Source organism: Cinclus cinclus, chromosome 6, assembly GCF_963662255.1.
Source record: "Cinclus cinclus chromosome 6, bCinCin1.1, whole genome shotgun sequence".
In the NCBI taxonomy this organism is placed as follows: Eukaryota; Metazoa; Chordata; class Aves; order Passeriformes; family Cinclidae; genus Cinclus; species Cinclus cinclus.
In genome coordinates, this window is record NC_085051.1 from 10,329,822 (window position 1) to 10,350,588 (window position 20,767).

At 47.2% G+C, this 20,767-nt stretch overlaps 1 protein-coding gene across 1 annotated transcript; it reads left to right on the forward strand.

Annotated features, from left to right (window-relative positions):
- Positions 1-1,509: 1,509 nt before the first annotated feature.
- Positions 1,510-20,479, forward strand: DISP2 (dispatched RND transporter family member 2). Its single transcript, XM_062495116.1, has 8 exons — positions 1,510-1,589; positions 8,738-9,184; positions 11,270-11,299; positions 13,105-13,228; positions 14,028-14,143; positions 14,405-14,523; positions 15,422-15,519; positions 16,126-20,479. Exons 1-8 carry the CDS (start codon positions 1,510-1,512, stop codon positions 19,540-19,542), a joined length of 4,431 nt encoding a protein of 1,476 aa, XP_062351100.1. The 3' UTR covers positions 19,543-20,479.
- Positions 20,480-20,767: the final 288 nt, after the last annotated feature.

Genomic DNA, 20,767 nt, shown 5'->3' on the forward strand with positions numbered 1-20,767 from the left:
ATTATTTAGCATTGGGAAAAATGAAAATGAAATATCACCCATGTCCTTGTCACCATATTAATGCTAGCGAATCTTTCAAGCAGATACCAGGTTTCACTCTTTCCTGCTGGGCCACACAATACAAGCTGCTCTGGAGCTGCTCCTTGCAGTAGATCTGATCCTACCAGGCAAGTGACATTTGTGTGGCTAAGGCTCAGAGCAGCAGGCTGGTCCCCTGCGGCCCAGCCCAGCAGAGAGCATCATGCTGGGCCAGCAGCGCTGCCCACAGCCTGTCCTCAAAACTCCCTCCTGCTGGGTTTGGAGAGGTGTCAGCCTTAGGTGGGGGACAGTCACCCTCCTTGGCATTAGGAAAAGCTTTTTGTTCTTTAAACTGCCTCGGGCATTTAAGTCATTAAGGCAGGAAGGGCTTACTCTAAGCAGCTAGAGGATTAGTGGGAGTTATAGGATACTCTCCACTCTAATACTTTCCCTTTTTGCTTCAGCTGTTCTGTATGTGTGAAGCAAAAAGGATGCCACCCTCATGAGAAAGAAGGTCACTGCCACTGTGAGGTCCACAGGCATGGCCACGGAAGAAGAAGGTCACAGCCATCCTCACAGCCACACAAAGGATGATGACAAGGCAGAGAAGGTAGCTGTCACTCCCATGGTGATACACACAGCCATGAGAAAGCCCCAAGCCCTTCTTACACGAGTCATTGGCATGGTCACTAGCATGAGAGCAGCTACAGAAGGAGCAGCCACCTTCAACCAGCTCTGTGGGAAGCTATCCCCATGCACAAGGAGACACATGTAGCTACTACCCAGCTCAGAACAATATCATGGTACGGATAGACAAGGACAGAAGGATCCTGTGAGGAGGTGGATGTGCCGGACATCCCTGTATTCTCCATGCTTTCAACTCAGTTTTTTCAAACCTATCATCTATTAAAAAAAGAAATCATTTACCTGTTTAACGCTTCTAAAAGCCAACAATCCAAAACGCTGCCCTGCACCTGCTACATAAGGCGAGGGGTGCTTCTGGGAGTATTCCCAGCCCGGGCCAAGCAGAAGCACGAATGCGGGGATGAGGGACTTGCCACCCAAAGGATGCCCGGTGCCCCGAACTCCTGTTCCGCACCCACAGGCTCAGCCCCATCCCCGACAGCCAGGCTGGCCCCGGGGCTCACAGTTCCCCCCGCCGCTCTCCTGGTGCCGGCGGCTGCGCCCCCACGCCGGGCCCGCCTCCGCGGCCGCGCAAGCGCCGCGCCGAGCCGCGCAGAGCCCAGCCGGGCAGAGCCGAGTTGAGCCGCGCCGCACCGCGCCGTGCCGTGCTACACCGAATCGGGAAGAGCCGAGCCGAGCCGAGCCGAACCGGGCCGGGCCGGGCCGGGCCGGGCCGGGCGGTGCCGAATCGGGCAGAGCCGCCTCGCGCCGAGTCCAGCCGAGCCGGGCAGAGCCGGGTCACTCCCGCCGCCGCCTCTTCGGAGCGTTCAGCACCGCGGGCACGGACAGCGCCCGCCGCCGCCGGTCATGGAAACCGCGCCCTCCCCGCCGCCCCGGGAGCCGGGGCCCGAGGGGACGCGCCGTGGTCGCGACCCCGCCTCGCCCAGGTAGGAGCTGTGGGATCGGGACAGGGGCGCGAAGCCGGTGCCCTGGCGGGTGGGAACCACCGCCCTGCCGCCACCCCCGGCTCCGTGTGTGGAAGTGGTCGGTGTCACCGGGTTTTCCTGGGACCAGGGCCCCCAGTCCCGCCGAGGTGTGTCCCGTCCTGGCACCGGGTGTGCAGACAGAGTCCCTCGCTGCCTGCCCAGCTGCCCACCCGCGATTCGGGCTCTGGCGATGTGCGCTGCCCAACCGGGGCCCTGGCTGCTCCTGCCGTGGGGTTAGGAACACCATGCAGAGCCAGTCGTGCCGGGGGGGGGGGGGGGGGCTTCCTGATTTGGCCTCCCGGGCAGGTTTCGATCCTGCAACATGGTGTGCTCTCCCTTCTGCAGCAACGGGAGAGCTATTGTTGGGAAGCTCAGTGTGTTTCAGGCACAGACTTACTGCACTCAGCTGTGGGCAAATGTGTTTCAGACCAAAGATCTCCTCCATAAACCCCCACATCCCTCATCCCCCTGTGCCATATGCTCCCTTACCTGGTGTCTTAAACCAGCTTAGCAGCCAGAGTCATCAACATTTTCTGGAAACATCAACAAGCCCATAATCATGGGCAAGCAGCTATCCCATATTCACAAGCACATTGGCATTTGTTAGACCCGGGCAACAGACCTAAGATCTTGAGATTTTGCTTGACCAGAGCACACCCCGAGGTCAGCAGAACACAAATCCTTTCTGAAAGCCCAAGGGTTCCATTTCTGTCTGGTACAGGATATTCATGCTGAGAGAGCCCCACCCGCCCAGCGGCACTGACAGGGCACTCACTATTCATCAGACAGCTCTGATGTCCTTGGGCAGAGGCTGTCGTGCCTGTGGATCTCAGTCTTCAGCGACTCTCACACAGTCCAGCACTGGTTTAGACCTCGTGCATTCAATGGGGGTCGAGCTGTCGCTGGAGCCATTTTCTTTGCTTGTCTGAGTACTCCTTGGCCATTCAGTCTTGAATGCTGCAACCTGCAAGAAGTAAGTTACAGAGAGTAAAGCCACCTGGCAGGGGTATTTCGAACTTCACCATGCTGCTCACTCAGTCTTCGCTCTGTGGTCTCCACCCTCTCCACTCTCTCCATCATCAATGCTCACCTGATCAGCAGAAAAACACAGATGTCAGGAAACACCATCTTCTTCCTGGCCTCTTTCAACCTGGGACACCAAGATGGGGATTTTCTTTTCCTTTCCCTTTCCATTTCACTCCTTTTTTATTTATTTTTTTTTTCTTCAAAACAAAGCTTAGCAAACACGATTTTCCCAGTGCAGACAGAACTGTTCTGGCACTGAAGGCTGGGTGGGAACCTTGAGCCCTCCATGTCTGGCTCTATCCCAGCACACACACCTGTACCCACGGCAGCAGCAGCAGCTGCCTGGTATAAAGGTAAGGCTGCTTGCATGAGTCAATGGAAAAGATTATAAAACTAAACTTTTCCTGGCAGACTACGTGGGAAGCAGAGTTTTGCAGTCTCATTAATTTTTCATGATGATTTAACATACTCGGGAGTCTCACTAACAAAAAGACTGTAGGTCTTCTCAAGGGTATGCACGATCCTGCTGCTAGAGTGAAAAAGCAAAACAAAAGAACTCTGCAGGAACTGTTCAGTGCACAAGGATTTGCCGCAGCCGAAGGAGGAGATGGAGTGCTCAGGAGTGCCTGTCTCTCCCTGTCAGGGAGACAGGGAGCTAGATAACAAGGTGACAGTGAAAGGCAATGAACCCTCCCCTAATCCCACAGAAAGGGCATTCTTATCTCCTTAGAAAATACAAGGAATAAAGCTCTTTTTCTCAAGAGCTCCACTGCAGTTTTGCTGGTGGTATGTTCAAAGAGAGATTTAAATTCCATTATAAAAGCACATTCTTAAAAAGACATTTACAGCTCTCCAGGAAAAAGCTATTAGTCTAGATGGAAGCTGACCTATAGCACATGGATTTAATCCAGAAAGAATATTTCTTTTTCATTTGGGAACACTTGTACAGCTGATACGAAAAGAAAACTTTGCTAGAGGAAGAAAAAAAGAGGAAAGATAATCAAACTAACTTATTTTTTTAAATGAATGAAATTTTGTGGCACTTAATGTCTAATTGAGCAAAGGTTCTTGATGAAAAAGGGCTCTGGTTGTAGGCAAGATAGACTTCTGCCATTTTTCTCCTTGTTTTTATTCCTCTTTGAGATTCCTCTGGCAACAGGAGAAGTTGTAGCTTGAGTCAGGCATCAGACAGCTCCATTCACTCAGAAGGTGTTTCCCATCTTTCATATGCAAAGTGCTTCTTTCTTGATACTCTCTTTAGTATGCAAAGGGGGAAATGATCTATTAAAAAAAAAAAAAGCAGCGCTTATAGAAATGGGTTTGGAGATGAGGGTGGAATTAGGCAGACAGAGAAAAGAGCCACTCCTGCAAAAGGCTGAATATTTTTGGCCCATTACCCTCTCAGAACATGTGCTGTCCTGCTGCATGGCTTGGGGGGAACAGCAAGACCAGGGAATGCCAAAAACTGGAGTGGCTTAGGAAAAGGAAGGTGACCGTATGCTACGATTTCCCTGCCCGCAAAGCTTCTTCCATCCCAGCTCTGCTCTGTGTGCTGCAGAACGAAACCCATCCTGCTGGGAGCAAGAAGCCAACACGGCATGTTTCCAGTAAACCACCCTGCTGGGGCCAAATGAGCAGGTAAAGCCTAAAGCCAGGTTCTGCAGCCATTCTCTGTGGGGCAGAAGGATGCTGGTCTCCGGAAGAAGGAGATGATCCCTGCCAGGGGTGTGGACTGACAGCATACAGTCCTTGGTTCCTGCCACAGACCCTGTATCCCACCACTGCTCCACATCCCTGCAGACCTGGAATGGCAGAAAGCTGCCTCCTTAGAAATCCTGACCTTCTCTTTCCTGTTTCCTTGTGGGAAGAAGCTCCAATCCTTTTGCTGGGTGGCCCACACAAGGTAGGGTGTTTGTGCCCTGGTACTTGGCTCAGAGAAGCACTGCTGCACTCAGAGTGGCTCGGGCAGGTCCATAAATTGGATTATGTTTCTGTCTAGACATCTCAGGGAAAGAGATGGGGAAGCAAACAAAGAGAACAACACAGCTCACTGCTGTGGGTAATGGGAGCAGTTAACCCTAGTCCATCCCTTCCCTTAGACCCCTTCTTTTCTCCTTTCCCAGCATCTCTTTGGTTGTATCCAGCTGAGCCTGAAAGAGAAAATGGTGGCTGTCAGCTGCCCCGGTAGGCTTTTCTGCAGCCGAGACACCATTTCTGCCCATTTAATCCCAAAGATATCAAATATTTAACACAGCCCAAAGTGGGAATGAATGTTAAAAATAAAAGTCTTGGTCAGTGTCAGCGTGGCAAGCAGGGTCCAGTGTGGTGCTCTGCCCTCTTCTCCTCATGCTTGACAGCAAACAGACATCAGAAATCCCCAGAAACATTTTTCTAGTATTGTTCAGGGTCCTGAGGGCCCAGAAAAGTAATGGCAACATGGTTACAGGCAAAGAAGGAGCAGCCTACGTGTCTGGTGCAGACCTCAGCAGAGCAAAGGTTAAGCTCACCAGCACTACAGCTAATTGGAAGAGCAGCAAGTGCAGACTTGAACTCTGCTGAGCTGCCAGCAGTGATTATCTGAACTGATCATTATTTGCAAGCTCCAGGTTTCCCTGGAGATTTTGGACAGCCAAGGTCACATCATCATGGAGTTGGAGAGGGATGAGCATAAGGGAACTTCATATCCGGAGGGCAATTTACAGAGCTGTAATTGTTTAGTCTGAGAAAGAGATAATGGAGAGAAGTCACAAGTGAATGATCCAAACTTGTCAAAGTTATTCCGGAATTTGAAGTCACTGAGCAGCCAAGGACTGAGTTAGGAAATGACACATGGGGGAACAGCAGAACTTGACAGCATTTCACAGCTAAGATGGTAAACAAGCAGAGTGTGATTTTGTGTGAAATATTAGACTCAACGTTACCAACGTGTGTGCAGAAAACCCGGAGGCAATCTGCAATATCCAAGAGTTTGGCATCTGCTTTCCTCACTGGGAGGTTTTGCAGCCCAGGGATTTTTGGAGGAAGAATTTTTCATTGCATGGTCTTCTGCCTCTCCCTGACCATGTTCAAAATATATTTGTTCTGTCCAGTGTCACATACACACCCTCAGATGAGGCAGACAGGCTAGTTAAATAATGAAAAACCTCTGGTCCCAAATTACTGTGCAGATACAGTAGTTTAAAGGGATAAGAATTTTATTTTTCCTTTGAAAAAAAAAGAAAAAAAAAGATCAGAACACCAAAACACAAGGTGTCAGTGCGGCAGCGTCTTAATAAATTATTATGCACTGTAGGAGAGCATCACCTATTTAAAGTGTGCAAAAACTAGGGAAAATAACGGGATCAAGGTCAAGGGAAAAAAAAGTAACTTAGAGGCAACAAAAAGGAAGTCAGAAATGATCTAGATCTTCTCAAAGCATAACACTACCATGACTTCAGTTCGCTGATGAAAATCCCCTGAAGTACAAAACTACAAACTACAAACAAGTCACTGGACACATGGGAGGAGTGGGATGATTTTACACTTCAAGACTGAGAGCGTGGCTTGAGGGACCCTCTAGGTCAACTGTCCCAAACAAATCTGCCCCTGTGGCTCACCAGTACTGTAGGGGATGTGGTGGTTTAGCATCCTCCCATCAGGCTGCCTCTGTAATTAGTAGAGAAGTGCAACGACTAATTAAAGATGTAATTTTATGTGTTGACTGCCACAGACCCTTATCTTTCCCTGGTTTGTCTGCAGCCCTGTGCTGCACCTGAACCCCTCCCTGTGCAGAGACAGCTCTGATGAGGCTGTAAGAGCTCAGACAAGAGCTCAGATTGCATCTCCTGAGAAGCTTTGCTGGCATTGCATTTGTAATCTTGTATATGACAAGTGTGGAGTCTCCTGTTGTGAACTACCTTTATACAGAGCTCTAACACAAATCACATGCTTGAAAGGCCAGGTAATCCTGTCACTAATCCACCTGGGACAGGACAGCAAGTACTTCAAGCCTATTGTTGATATTATTTGACAAGTTCTGTGGGTGACTGGGATATCATTGTCACAGTTCAGGAGCTCCTGCTTTGCTAGCTGCTCTCCCTCTTGCTGCACTGAACCAGCTCAAGTCTTACCAGTACCTTGCCTTGCAGCTCAGAGGCAAAGGAGCAATGGAACTGCTGGAAACAACCTTATCTCAGCGTTATCTCACTGAGGTGAGATAAGGTGTGTGCACACACCTGTCTGCTGGTTTTCTGGCACCTGCTTCAGAACAGACACTGACTTTTTTCCAGCTACTTTGCATCTGCACATCAATTATGGCTTCTGAAGTCAGGAACCCAGGAATGTGCTGTGTCTGTAACTGCTGCAGCTTTCTTTAGGTTTAGAAACTAAATGTAGCATTGGATGGAGCTTAATCAGTCAAGATTCCTCTGTTACTGGTCCCTGGACTGGTACAGTGTGCAAGTGAAGCTAAGTGTGCTGCCTGTGCCATGAGTGTCCACATGTATAACTGCTACCACCAACACGACTCTGCTGTAATAATTTTAATGAAATAAGCCCATTTTGTACAATCATGAAATGCAATTTATCAGTGTTGATAAACTCAGCTGATGTTGGAAAGTACACAGCACAGACTGCCAAGGCCAATATGTCCTGATTTCTGGAAAAAATAGCAATTTTCAAGCAATGCTGAGCTAATAGTATTCTCCACATTCTTTTGTCTTTGATCATCTCATGCCAGTGAAGTTTGGGTGCAATTCCAGAGATGGGTAATCACTAAAATTCTGCCCTTTTTCAATGGCTGTGAGAAAAATAAATGAGAGGGACTCAACAAAATATAAAAAACATCCTTTCCTCAAGTTTTTAACTTCATTTTTCCCCACATCACACCAGGTGCCTCAGGCTAAAGTTCATCTCACTGCAGTCTTGCTCCAACACTCATAATTCTTTGATGACTTGAGACACTTTATGATTCTGGCTGGCCTGAACTGTTCGTCCTTTTTAATCCTGGACGCCAGGCACTGCAGCAAGACACATAATTCAGCTGTAAGAGACCATGGCACGTGCTCTGAACAAGGACCAGAAACTGCTGGTGTTTGCATCTCTTGGGACAGCAACTCCTAAAGCATTTTTGGGGTCAGCCCATTCTGTGTAAAGGGGTTTTTGGTGTTACACAGAGTAAGAAGTCCCTCAAAGTATTATTCAAACTTTCTCTAAGCTAGCAAAACCTCTCAGGCTCCATAAATCAAGAACTACAGGAATGAAATAATGTTTTCAATTCCTTGGAGAGAAGAAAGTGTATCCTGCAGACACCTCATTACTTGGGAACTGAGGTCTGCAAATGTTTTGTCTAAGTAAATTCAGCAGCCAGAGGACAGTCAAGTTCCAAAGGATCTATAGAGATCCCAGTCCATCCCCTTCCTACAAGGTAAGACCAATAAAATTTGTTCCTGTCATCCTTGGGAGATATGTGTCTAAAAAGTTCCTGAAGAGCCCAGTGGAGCATGCAGGACATGGGATCCATTAAGGAATGTGCCAGGCTGGAGGCTGAAGGCCCTGTGAGATGTAATAGCCCTCAGGTTCGCTGCTCAGCTGTGTAAGTGCCAGGGATGACTCACTCTCCTGCTGATACAACATGGAGCAGTGCCAATCCTCCTGCAGAGCAATCACACTAATTAATCCTCCCAAGGAGTGCAGATAATTGAGTGACTTCTTCACATGCAGATTCCTTTGGTTTCTGTTTGTCCAGGCCTCTGTAATCTCTCTGGGTCCCGAGTTAGGACTCCCCTCCTCCACAGTGAAATATCCTGGAGAATTTTTGGGTGGGATATTACCCAGTTTTTCAAACTTTTGGAGCAAAACACACACAAAGGATGGATTACAGGATTCTCCATCACTTGGGATTCCTGAATGAGTCATGGATGTCTTTATAAAAAGCATAATCCAGTTCAGCCCTTAGGCTGACTTCTGGTACAGGATACAGTGGGTGAGGTTTGACATTTGTATTATGTGGGAGGTCTGTGAGCATCTCCAGCTCTTGGGATACAACTCCCCAGTGCAGCCTTTCAACCTCTTCCATTTTATCTTTCCCTTCATTTCTCTCATAGGGAAAAACAAAATGCAGGACCTTGCCAGACCTGCCTTGCCATGCCAGAGATCGGGAACGCTGAACTCAGCTACAGCGGCACTTCCTGGGAAAAGATCTGCCCAGTCCATCACTGCCCCATTCCCGCATCCCCTGGGCTGGGGGAAGACAACTTGCCCTCCTCCAGCCACACACTTGGGCCAGTCTCCACCCAGTCCAATGGCCAGGTGCCATCAAGCTCACAGGACTCACAGCAGCACCATCCATATGACCCCTGCAACCAGGAGGAGTCCCGAGGCAGCTACGGCCTGCCCTCGCTCCCTGGGCACGGAGAGAAGCCTGTGCTGTGTTCCCACCTTTCCAGTGGTGATCTTGCACCAGTTTCCCACCACGAGGCCTCAGAAACGCCCTGGAAGCAGTGGTCCCCCGGGAAGCAGCAGCCGGTGCAACACCATGTTGTCACAGTCAGGTAAGAGGCATGTGGAGGATGGCTCAAAAGAGCATCTTCCAGACTTGGTGGGGGCATGAACAGGGTCTCAGCTGGGATGGATGGATAAAACATGGGTTTGCTCTTCAGCTCGGGGCAGCAGCTGTTCCAAAACACACAGAAGGATCCAGTTTGCTCTCTACCTGTGTGGACAGAGAGTTGCCATTCCCATGCCAGGGAGAGATGGGATTTCCTTCTCAAGGGAGTGGCTAGCTAAAGCCAAGGTGACTCAGCCACTCCTAGGTCATTCACCTGCCCATCTTCCTTTACGTTTGTATTTTCTCCCTTTGCACTTCAAGCCACCCAGCTGCAGTCCTTTATCTTGGCAGAGTTCTCAGTGAAGGGAACAGAGTTCATTCTTTTCCTGCCCCCCACAGAAGCTTCAGCCAGTGCTGGAAGGGAGTGGCAGCAGACGGTAAGCGCTGGCTACAGCTGAGCAGTGAGAGATACAAAAAGGGGGAACATTATTTGGCTTTCCAGGTTGGGCAGCAATCAGTGTGTGAATTCATTGTTGTCCATGACAGAATGCATTTGTGTGCAGTGCCTGGGTAACAACAGCCTGAGCTACAACCTCTGCTCCTTCCAGCCAACACCATCCTTTCTCCCAAGTGTGCCTTTTTCTGAATAATTTTCCTGGATCCTTTTTCTGGATCCTTTATCAATCATATGCTATCAACAAAAAATTGCCAACCGCATCCTCTGTAACAGGTTATTTAAGCAGGAAGCACAGCTGAATTGTAAATCCCTGGCAGAGTGTGCAGCACCAGCAGTCAGAAAAGTGATAACATAATAATGCCAGAATGAGGTTTTTAATCCAAGCAAATCTGCTTGAAGAGCTATTGTGAGGGAATTAGCACAGGATGGGCAGTGTACTGCTGGAGAGAGACCTCACTTTGATAATCTGGGGAGGCTTTTGCTCTCTTCCTCTCTGTCCAGAATCTACAGAGCATTCGTGTGATGAGCAAAACACAGAATCATTTATTACGTGAGCCACCCGGAGTGACTCTGCCATAGGGAGCTCTCCTCCACTGCTTTTCCATTTCTCCCACTCATAACAAGGCTAGGAAGGATGAACTGCCTCAAGGCCCCCCGTTGGGTGCTGCATGGAGGGGGGGGGGGGGGCATCTGCCCAACACAGATATTGGAGTGCAGCAGGACCTTCTCCCATTTTAAGCAGGAGTGTAGGAGGGTGAGAGGAGGAGGGAGCACTGGCTGAGCAGAGCTTGGCACAGCTGTGGAAGAAGGTGGGAGCCGTTCTCTGGAAGCTGTGACCAAGCCAAGGCTGTGCCAGAGTGGGGCATGTTTCAAGGGGATGTTTCAGTGCAGAGAGACAGAGCAGAACAAAAGGTTCTGTAGATATCTGACCCTCTAAGATGCAGCTTTTCTGACAGAATCCGGGTAGAAGGCTTGTCCTCAGGGATTCATTAACAAACTTTGGATCCCCTGGGGAAGGCTTCTTTATTTCCCCCTTCAGAGCCCTCCAAGTAGGAGTGACAAATGCTCCTCTGTGAAGAAAATCCAGATAAATATTTTTAGCAGCTCCACTGGCTTTCTGCTCTTACAGCCTGAAAAGACACTGTCTTTGGAGGGACCCAGGAAACAAATGAGAGTCACCTTTTTGGGAAAATCCTCACTGAGCTAAACAGGAAATAAAAACTATCTACAGTTGTTGCTAGCCCAACCCATGAGATTTCATAAAGAGGTTTGGTTTTGTCAAGAAACATTTTAAGAAGTTCAGGAAAAGGACTTAAACCAGATAGATTTTAATGATTGAGATGTGCAGTGGGATTTCTATAGGAGCTGCATTGCTAATGTCCAGTACACTCCAGGGTCTTCTGAGAGGGGCAAAATGAAGAGTGACTACACGGCTTCCTATCCTGTTTGGTTAAAATAGGAGAGGAAAAGGCTCTATTGTTCATTAAACTAATTCACTCTCTGTCTGTGTCTGTACTGGCTCACCTTGGTGCTTACAGCCCTGCAAGGGTTAACCTGCTCAGGGATCAGCCCAGCACTGGGCTTCCCAGGAAAATAATAAATTAACACATCTTTTTTCCCTTCTGTCCGCAGACATGACAAAGCTTTCAGGATGCCAAAAAGGTATGTTTAACAGCCAAAGCTTCCTGTTCTTGTACCCTGTGATCAGTGCTCTCCTGTCCTGCTATTGGGAGAAGCAGAGAGCTACTGCTGGTGACATCCCAGCAGGCCCAGCTCCAGAGGCGAGGTCAGCACTCCTGGGACTTTCCACTCCTTGGAAAAATCTTCATTTGTTTGTGAGATCAACTTAACCTGCATTAATGAATACTAACACTGTCTCAGTAGCTGCTCTTGGGCAGGTGCCTGGCTCTAACCTATACAGTAGCTTTATATATATAATAATTCTATATGTGTCTCTGTGTGTGTATGTGTATATATATATGTATATGTATATGTAAGATGAATCCAGCTTGACCTATCAGAGGAACAATAAGGAAAAGAGGCCATCCATGAAATAAACTCATCTTTTAAAAAGACAGAAAATTTTGAATACATTGATCAAAATTAAAATAACTGAATTGCTTTCTACTTCTGTTTAAAATCTGACTTTTGTAAACTATTGCTTCTGGATGGTTTGGATAAGCACCTTCCATCATCAGTGACTTCAGCTGATTTTTTTTTCTGGTTATTGGACACAGAAATACCCAAAACAGCCTTCAGAAATTAGGTACTCTAATGAGTAAAGAGCAGTTTTGTTCATTTTCATAGTAAAGACTTTGTCTATGAAAACAAACTTGATAAGGCAATTGTAAATTGAAAAAAAAAAAAAGCCAAAATTAAAAAAAATCCAAAGACATGTGAAAAGGTGTTTGAAGTGCTTGTAGTGAGTTCTAATGATGAAATAGCTGTGGTGGAGTCCCAGGCAAAAGGGGCAAAAGAGTGGGCAAGGAGAAACGTTCCACCTCAAATAAAATCCGTAAGTATTTCGCTTCCCTTCACAAATACTTGTCAACTATTTTTGAACAAAGAATTTTTTATATTTCAGAAGTATATCAGAACACAAAAGAACTAACCTGCCAAGCCAGAGCAGGAGCCCATTCTGCTATCTTATATCTCAATTGATATTTCTGAGGAAGACAAAAATCTTGACACAGTAAAACCTGCACTGGTAAAAAATGTGGGACAGTAACTTTCATAGATCATCCTATATAGGAGACAGCTTGTCCCAAAGGAAAAACAAGACTTTGGATAGAAAATGTTACACCAGCTCTTTAAGAACAAAAGTAACTGGTAAATAATATTTTGGCCAGAGTAAGCTGCTTCCCTGAAAGGGTTCTGATATCATCAAAATGTTGTGGTACATCATTAAACTTGTACGTGTTCTAGTGAATTAATATGAATTTAGAGCAGTGTCTAAATACACAAATTTAGACCAATAACAGTTGGCTTGCTCGGGTCAGTTATCTTCAGGGACTCTTCAGAATAAACCCAAAGATTTTTCAGGATCCAGTTTGGAAATCTGTACCCTAAACTGTTGTAGCCGTCAGCTGACGTTGCACAACATGGGGGAAATTAAGAAGCTCTTTCTAAATGAAATCTTTGAACTTAAATGTTTAAAGCTTCATTTTGCTAGAGGACACAAGAGTTGGGTTTTTATTATTTCTGACTGAAAAAGCTGGAAAATGCAGGAAGGCAAAATGTAATTACCCGAGTTAATTAGAGCTGTCTACAAATATCCAGTTAGAGGTGTAATATGTTCATTAATAGCTGCACTAGAGCCTCCAAGCTTCACAATAAATAACTGTGCAAACCAGAGACCCTGATTTTTCCCTTCCTGTTACTCACACCTCATTGGCTCAACAGCAGGTTTTGTGCTGAGAGCAGAAGCTTCTTACCAGCTGCATTTTTTCTCCTCCTGTTGACTGCAGTTACTCGCAGCTGATCGCAGAGTGGCCTCTGGCCGTGCTGGCGCTGTGCTCCGTGGCGGCGGCGATCTGCACCGTGACTGGGCTGCTGGTTGGGAATCTGCCTGACTTTTCAGAACCCCTCATGGTGAGTCCCTACAGCTGAGGTATCAGTAGGAACGGAAGGAAAATCCACACCCAACCAGTGGTATCATCCCTCCAAGAAGAGCAGAATGTGCCAGTCCTTAAAACACAGGAAGAACACAGCCCGTGCCAGTGGCAGCCACCAGCCCATCCCTCAGCCGTGCTGTGCGCTCCCACCAGTGCCTTCACTCCAGTGTGGACACACTGCCAACACAAACTGGGATTGCTCCCTTTGCTCCCCTTCCAAGGCTAGAAGGTTGGGATTGCCTACAGTGAACAGCTAGGTTTGGCAGACTGGATAGAGGAGCTGGCTTTGCCTCCAACAGTCTGCATGAAGCTTTTGATTTGGAGAGCCCTGTTCTAAGCACTATGCACGTGGAATGTTTCCCATGTGGAATGCCACATTCCCTAAAATCATCCCTACCTCTGGTTCATGGAGGAATCTTTAGAAAATAAGAATACACTAGGAGAAAGAAGAATACAAAAAAAGGAAAATTAATGTAATTTCTGTAAGGGACTACTACGCTTGAAAAGGAGGAGAAATTCTTAGGAGATCAGGGAGAGATAATTGTAGCCATTGTGGATGGAAAGGGAAAGGGGAAAGGGGAAAGGGGAAAGGGAAAGGGAAAAGGCTAATATTTTTTCTCTTATCTCTGGGATGCAGTATTTCCACGGAAAGTTCAATTCAGGTATCCCTCCAAGATGCAGTAATAGTCTCATAGAGTTTCCATGTGTTGGAGGAGGCCTAAGGACAGCTGAGCTGAAGTGGAGCTGTGACCCTGGTGCCCTTTTCCTTGGTGCAGGGTTTCGAGCCACGTGACACTGACATTGGCAGGAAGCTCATTGTGTGGAGGAATATCAAGAGCCATACAGGCTACAAGAAGACCCTTTCCCTTTCTCCCTATGCCAAGAAGAAAAGGTATTTCAGCTTGGTTTGGGGGTTTGAGGATGGTTTGGGTTTGTTCTAAAGTCAAATATTCAATATTCAAAAAAATCTATAAAAATTCCATACACCCTATGCTTAAAAACAACCGAGGCATTGGAGAGTTTGAAGTCTGTGTGCCTGCAATGGGTTTGGGCTCCCTACTGCTGTTTGTGGCACCATTGTCAGTGATTGTAACTCCCAGCCAGACACTCTCTTGTTAATAATAATAGTTATTAATAATAATCTGCCTTCTAGCTATGATGACCTTGGCATTGGTAGAGGACAGAAGGCTGCTCAGGGAGAAAACACAGCGAGGACTCGGAGAATGGTGGAAACCATCTATGGAGCAGATGGATTCTTCTGTGGTCCCCCAGGTGACTGAAATCTTGATGGGGCAGTAAATATTGCCAGAACTCGAGTGACAGAACTGTCAGAGTTCAGGACACAGGGAATACTCTGAATTTGCTCTAAGCAAGCAGTGAGTACAACTCCACCTGTGAGAACTCTGACAGTGCCTTCCCAGCACTTCATACCTCAGTGGTCAGAAAAGGCTGGTTCAGAAATTCTGAAGAGTTGTTTCTCCTCCTTAACTCTCTGCCATATTTCTTGTTTCCCCCTTAGAAATACACCTTGAAAGCATACATTAAAGGACTAACGTTTTCATAATTTACCCATATCAAAAGTGAATACTCTGAAAAAACAGCATATGCCCTGCTTGCTGTCTGCTCCCTCTCCCTCTCTGTTCCTTCTTTTCTTCTTGAAAAATGTAAATGATCTAAAATCTGGAGGGGAAAAACAGAAAACTCCCAACACCCCCCAAATCTGTCCCCAAATGGGCACTAGTAAGTAGAAAGAAGAGGATCAGCATGCAGATATTTTTATTCTCTTCCTTGCCTTCTATCCACCTCTGAAACAAGTCACACACCAAACCCACAGGTCCTTGGGGGCTTTTGGCTGAGCTCAAGCTCCTCCTTTGTTCCAGAGATGCAGAACCAGATGCCAGCAGCCACAAAAGGCAAGCTGACATTTGATTTTGAAAATGCCCTGATGCTGCTGACCAATTTCAAGGGGCAGGGGTGAGGTCACACAAGGCACATGCTCACTACTGTCTTGTGTCCTGCTTCCCTCCAGGGAGCCCTCCAGAGCAACCCTATGGACAGAGATATATATTTCTTTTTTTCTGTGAAGAGAGAGTCTACTCCATACAGCCTGGCTGATTCATCTTCATTACCTAATCTTTTTATGATTTTTTTTTCTTATTATTTATTACAGAAAAGAGCTATTCCCAGCTGGTATTTATGTCCACAACTGCTGGGAGCTTATGGAACTTGCAAGCAATTCAGTCTATGTGTCAAATGGAACAAGACAAGGTCAGTGATGGCAGGAGGAACACATGTACAGGCTGTCTCTTTTCTGTCTGCTGCAATCTTTGATGTCTTGCTGAGAGGATGCCAGACAAAAAACAATGTAAGCTACGCAACAGATTTGACCTGGAGGAATCCAAAACATTTCACCTATTTGGCAATATAGGAATGATCCCACCTGCCAGTTGCAAATTGAGCAAGAATAAATTGAGACTGAACAGGAGCTGGTCTAGAAGCTAAAGGTGTCCATCAGAAGCTGCTGAGGATTTTGGGCAACAGAACATAATTATGGAAATGGAGCTACCAGCTTGGAGACTAGTGGCAAGTTTTACAAGTGAGAAGTCAAATTGGATGAACTGCATTTGCCACAGGAACCAAATTTTCAAATCTGCAGTTGTAAAATATAAATAATAGACAGGGTTTAATTTTTGCAGAAGGCTGGCAACTTTCCACAGCTTTGGTGTTTGGGGTTTGTCACTAGGAGGATGGTCAGGGTTGGGTGGTACACCTTGGGGAAAGGGAAGGGGAGGAGAGGAGAGGATTACTGCAGCAAGGAAGGAACACTGGGGCTGCAATAGAGGGTCTGACCTGATGCCCCCTCATGTCTTTCAGATACGCTCACATGTGCATTTTAGAGACCTCTGTCAGCGCACTGAAACCAACGAATGCTGCCCGAGCTGGTCTCTGGGGAATTACATTGCTGTCCTGTACAACAGGTCTTCGTGTCTGGAGATAACCCAAGGAGACATCTCCCACACCCTGGCCCTGCTCCGTGCCTGTGCTCCAGACTACCACCGAGGTGTCCTCACTCCGTCCTGCATAGGTCCCGAGGCTGTCAGACAGAAACACTCTCAGTGTGCCCAAGTCCCAGAAAAATGTACCCGCTTCAATGCCATCTACCAGCTGCTTCACTTCTTGGTTGACAGGGACTTTCTCAGTCCCCAGACGATGGAGTACCAAGTGCCCTCTCTCAAATACAGCCTGCTTTTCCTGCCTACAAGAAAAGGTGCATCTATGATGGGGATCTACTTAGACAACCTTGAAACTTGGGATCTGTTTGATAACTATACGTCTATCACTGGAATGGACTTGGGCCTTAAACAGAAACTATTCCAGCACTACCTTTTACTGGATACTAAGTATCCAGTCCTGGCAATATTAGCTATTTTTCTAAGCATTGCTTTTTATTTACGCTCAGTGTTTATTACCTTGATGGTCCTGCTCGCTGTTGTCAGTTCTTTGATGATCTCCTACTTCTTGTACAAGGTGGCCTTCAGATTCACCTATTTCCCTTTTGTAAACCTGACCGCAGTCATCATTCTCAGCAGCATTTGTGCCAACCACAGTTTTGTCTTCTTCGACCTGTGGAACCTCAGCAAGAGCCAGAACCCTTCCGCTGGGCTTGCTCAGTGGGTAAGTCAAACCATGCACCATTTTGCCTATCTCATGGTGGCCTCGTGCTTCACAACCGGCGCTGCCTTCTACGCCAGCTACATCAGCAACATCACAGCCATCCGCTGCTTTGCTGTCTACATGGGCACCTCAGTGCTGGTGAACCTGGTTTTCATGATGACCTGGTTGCCCTCTTCGGCCGTGCTGTACGAGCGCTACATCGCAACGACCTGCGTTTACAAGCCAGAAGCCTACTGGAACAACAGCAGCCACAAGAGAGTTGCTCTCTCTGTCCATTATGTCCTCCGGGCTCTCCAGAACACGCTGTCTGAAACCTCCAAGCTGCTCTTTGAAAAGCTTCTGCCTTGTGGGGTCATCAAGTTTCGGTACATCTGGATCTGCTGGTTTGCTGCCTTAGCCATAGGAGGTGCCTACATTTCCTGTTCCAACCCCAAACTCAAACTCCCGACTCTGGAGACATCGTCCGTCCAAGTGTTCAGGCTGAGCCACCCTTTTGAGAGGTATGATTCCGAGTACTGCCACCAGTTCATGTTTGAGAGGCTGGAGCACGGAGAAGGGCAGCGTATGCCCGTCACCATAGTCTGGGGCATTCTGCCCGTGGATAATGGGGACCATTTCAATCCAAAAAGCAATGGCACCCTAGTGACAGACACCACCTTCACCATCCAAAACCCTGATGCCCAGAAGTGGCTCCTCGAATTCTGCCAAAAAGTGAAGAACAAAACTTTCTATTACCCTGATGCAGAACAGAAATCTACTGTTTGCTTCATGGAGGAATTCCTCAGGTGGATGGACAGTCGCCAGTGTTCCCAGCAAGACCACAGTTTCAACCTTTGCTGTAACCAGTTCTCATTCCCTTACAGAAGCGAAGTCTTCCTGCACTGCATCAAAATGATGCTCCTGGAAGAGGGCAGGGAAGGGGCAGAAACATATGACCTGGGCCTCAGGTTTGATGGGGAGGGAAATGTTGCTGCTTTAGTGCTACAGTTTCAAACTATTTATTACTATACCTTCAACTACAGCAAAGCCAAACAATTCTATGATGAAATCAGCCTCTGGATAACAGAGGAAATGGAAACTGCCCCTGTGGGGCTTCAGAATGGATGGTTTACCAGTAAACTAGAGCTGTACAACCTCCAGCACAGTCTCAGCACAGAAACCATGGTGGTCATGGGGCTCTCCATAGCCATCTCCTTCGTGGTGCTGCTGCTCACAACCTGGAACGTTCTCCTTAGCGTTTTCTCCGTTACTGCCATTGCTGGTACTGTCCTGGTAACCATTGGCCTTTTGGTCCTCTTGGAGTGGCAGCTCAATGCAGTGGAGTCTCTCTTCATTTCAGCTGCAGTAGGTCTCTCTGTTGACTTCACTGTCAACTACTGCATCTCCTACCACCTGTGCCCCCATTCTGACCGCCTGAGCCGAGTGGCCTTTTCCCTGAAACAGATGAGCTGTGCCACAGCCATGGCAGCATCCACTCTCTTCTCTGCAGGGGTCATTATGTTGCCTGCCACGGTCCTGGCGTACAGGAAGCTGGGCATATTCATCATGATGATCAATTGTATCAGCTGTGGGTTTGCCAGCCTCTTCTTCCAGTCGCTCTGCTGCTTCTTTGGCCCGGAGAAGAATTGCGGGCAGATCCTTTGGCCTTGTGCCCACACCATGAAAGACTACTCTGACGACTCGGGGCCGAATGGAAACTTTGCCTGTGGGGGCAGCGAGAAGCAAAACCGGTTGCGGAAGGTCCAAGAGTCCAACACTGCAAACGAGCAATACGAGCTCCAACCCTTGTCCAGGAAACTCAGCGACAGTTTTGACAACAGCACTTCCACAAGCAAGCTGTCCAACCGGCCCTCTGTGCTCTCTGAAGACATACAAGTTGAAGACAACAGAAGCCCTCGAGTGGGAACGCACCCCTCCCTGGAAAGACAGAGACAGAGTCTGCAGAACACCCTCGGAGACCAGCAGGTCAGCCTGTGCCAGTGTCCCGCCTTGCAAACTTCCTCTCCTTACAAGCACAGCACCTCAGAAACAGAAATTCACAGGGAGAGACTCTGCCGAGATTGTCGCTGTCGAAAGTATGGTCTGAAAGCATGGGATGGGTCTGGGCTGGACCACATCCAGCCAGCTGGCATGAAAGAAGGGCAGCTCAATAAATCCCAGTGCTCCAGTGACACTGCCCAGCAGCAGTCAGATTATACCTCAGACCACAGCCCCCTCCCTGCTGCTGACATCTACAAAATTCACAGATGCCTTTGTTCTCTTGGCAGCTCTTTTGATATGCTCAACATCTCCAGTGAGACATCGATCAGTGATTTTGAGCAAGGCCTGAAGCTCGCTGAATCAGCCAGTTCCTGTCCCGATGCCTTAGAGCTGTCTGACTCCTACGGGAACACGGAGCGAGGTTACCTGAACGGGAAGAGAGATACCCTGCGGCTGGACCTGAGGGAGACTGTCTTTGATGTCTCTCCAGCTGCATCGCAGCAGAACAGCTCTTCATGGAAAAATCGGTTTGGATTGGGGAACGAAGGGCCGGTCGTGCTGCCCAACAGCCAGCCAGACATGCCTGATGTTTGGATCAAACGATCTAGTGCACAAAGTTCCGGTTACAACAGCTGAGACCTTGCAGAAAGCAAAGATGCTGCTAGGGAAAGGGGAAGCCTGAATGTCCTTAGAGCTGTAAATATCATTTTTTTCCTCCCACCTCTCCTAGAGCTGAGACTGAGACTATTTCTTAGTATTTCAGCTGTGCAAAACGTGTGTTTTCACAGGGATCAGCAGATCTGATGCCAGTGAGAGGATGTGAGAGCCATCGTGATGGACTACCAAGCCCTTTGACTTCCAGTGTCTGGTGCCATGTTCACAGCTGTTCACAGGACTTACTGAGTAAACCTGGTTTGTCATTTCCTACAAGGTGATTAGGTTTTGTTTGCTTGAGAGAAATAATGAGGTGAAGCTCTCCAGGTATTTAATGGCAGAGAAAGAGAGCTCATGTAAAAATAAATAAATAAATAAATAAATAATAAAAAAAAAAAATCAAAAATTTCCAAAACTGAATTACTGAAAATCTAGGTATTAAGTGAAGTGTATTGTGAATAATAAAAACATAAAGTATTTCATTTTCTACTTTATGCAAAGCCCAGATCCACAGACCCCATCAAAATAACTCAGATATTATGAAAAGTCCTGTCAAGGCTCCTGAGTTGACACAACCTCTTCCTGACCATGGAAGAGGCTGCAGAATCCAGCCCAAATCTATTACCAGTAACAGTTTGTTACTGATGTTCAGTTTGCTTTATCTGAACAAATTCCAATACTGCCAAAGATTTTTCAGTGTGAATTTCCCCCTTGAGAAAAGAGTCCTTGTCCTCCCTGGACTCAGGTGCCTTGTTGTGTCCTCTTTACAGTGTGTTTCCACACAAGGCATTCCCCTCAAACATGTCACTTTTTAAAATTCACATATCTGGTGAATCTGGAATTTTAGGGTCTTTTCCCCCTCTACCAGAAACAAACAGGAAAACAAACATTTATTTGCCCTTATTTGTTGAAAAATCAAACATTCTCTCTACAAGTTGACATACAATAAATGCTTATAACTTTTCCTAAAATCTGTGTGATGCTTCATTTTCACCAAGAGCACTGTGGTAATTAATCTTTCAAGTGCCTAATATATTTTTCAAAGGAAAGTATACATCTTTAAAATACTTATTCTCCCAACATCCATGAGTTGTCCCTGCACTGTGGGAGCCAGACAGCAACTCCCTGATATCCATTAGGGACATGGGCTTTTAAAGCCAATACCAGAGTTTGAAACGTGTCAAACATGTCAGTTGCGTGGTTCTGT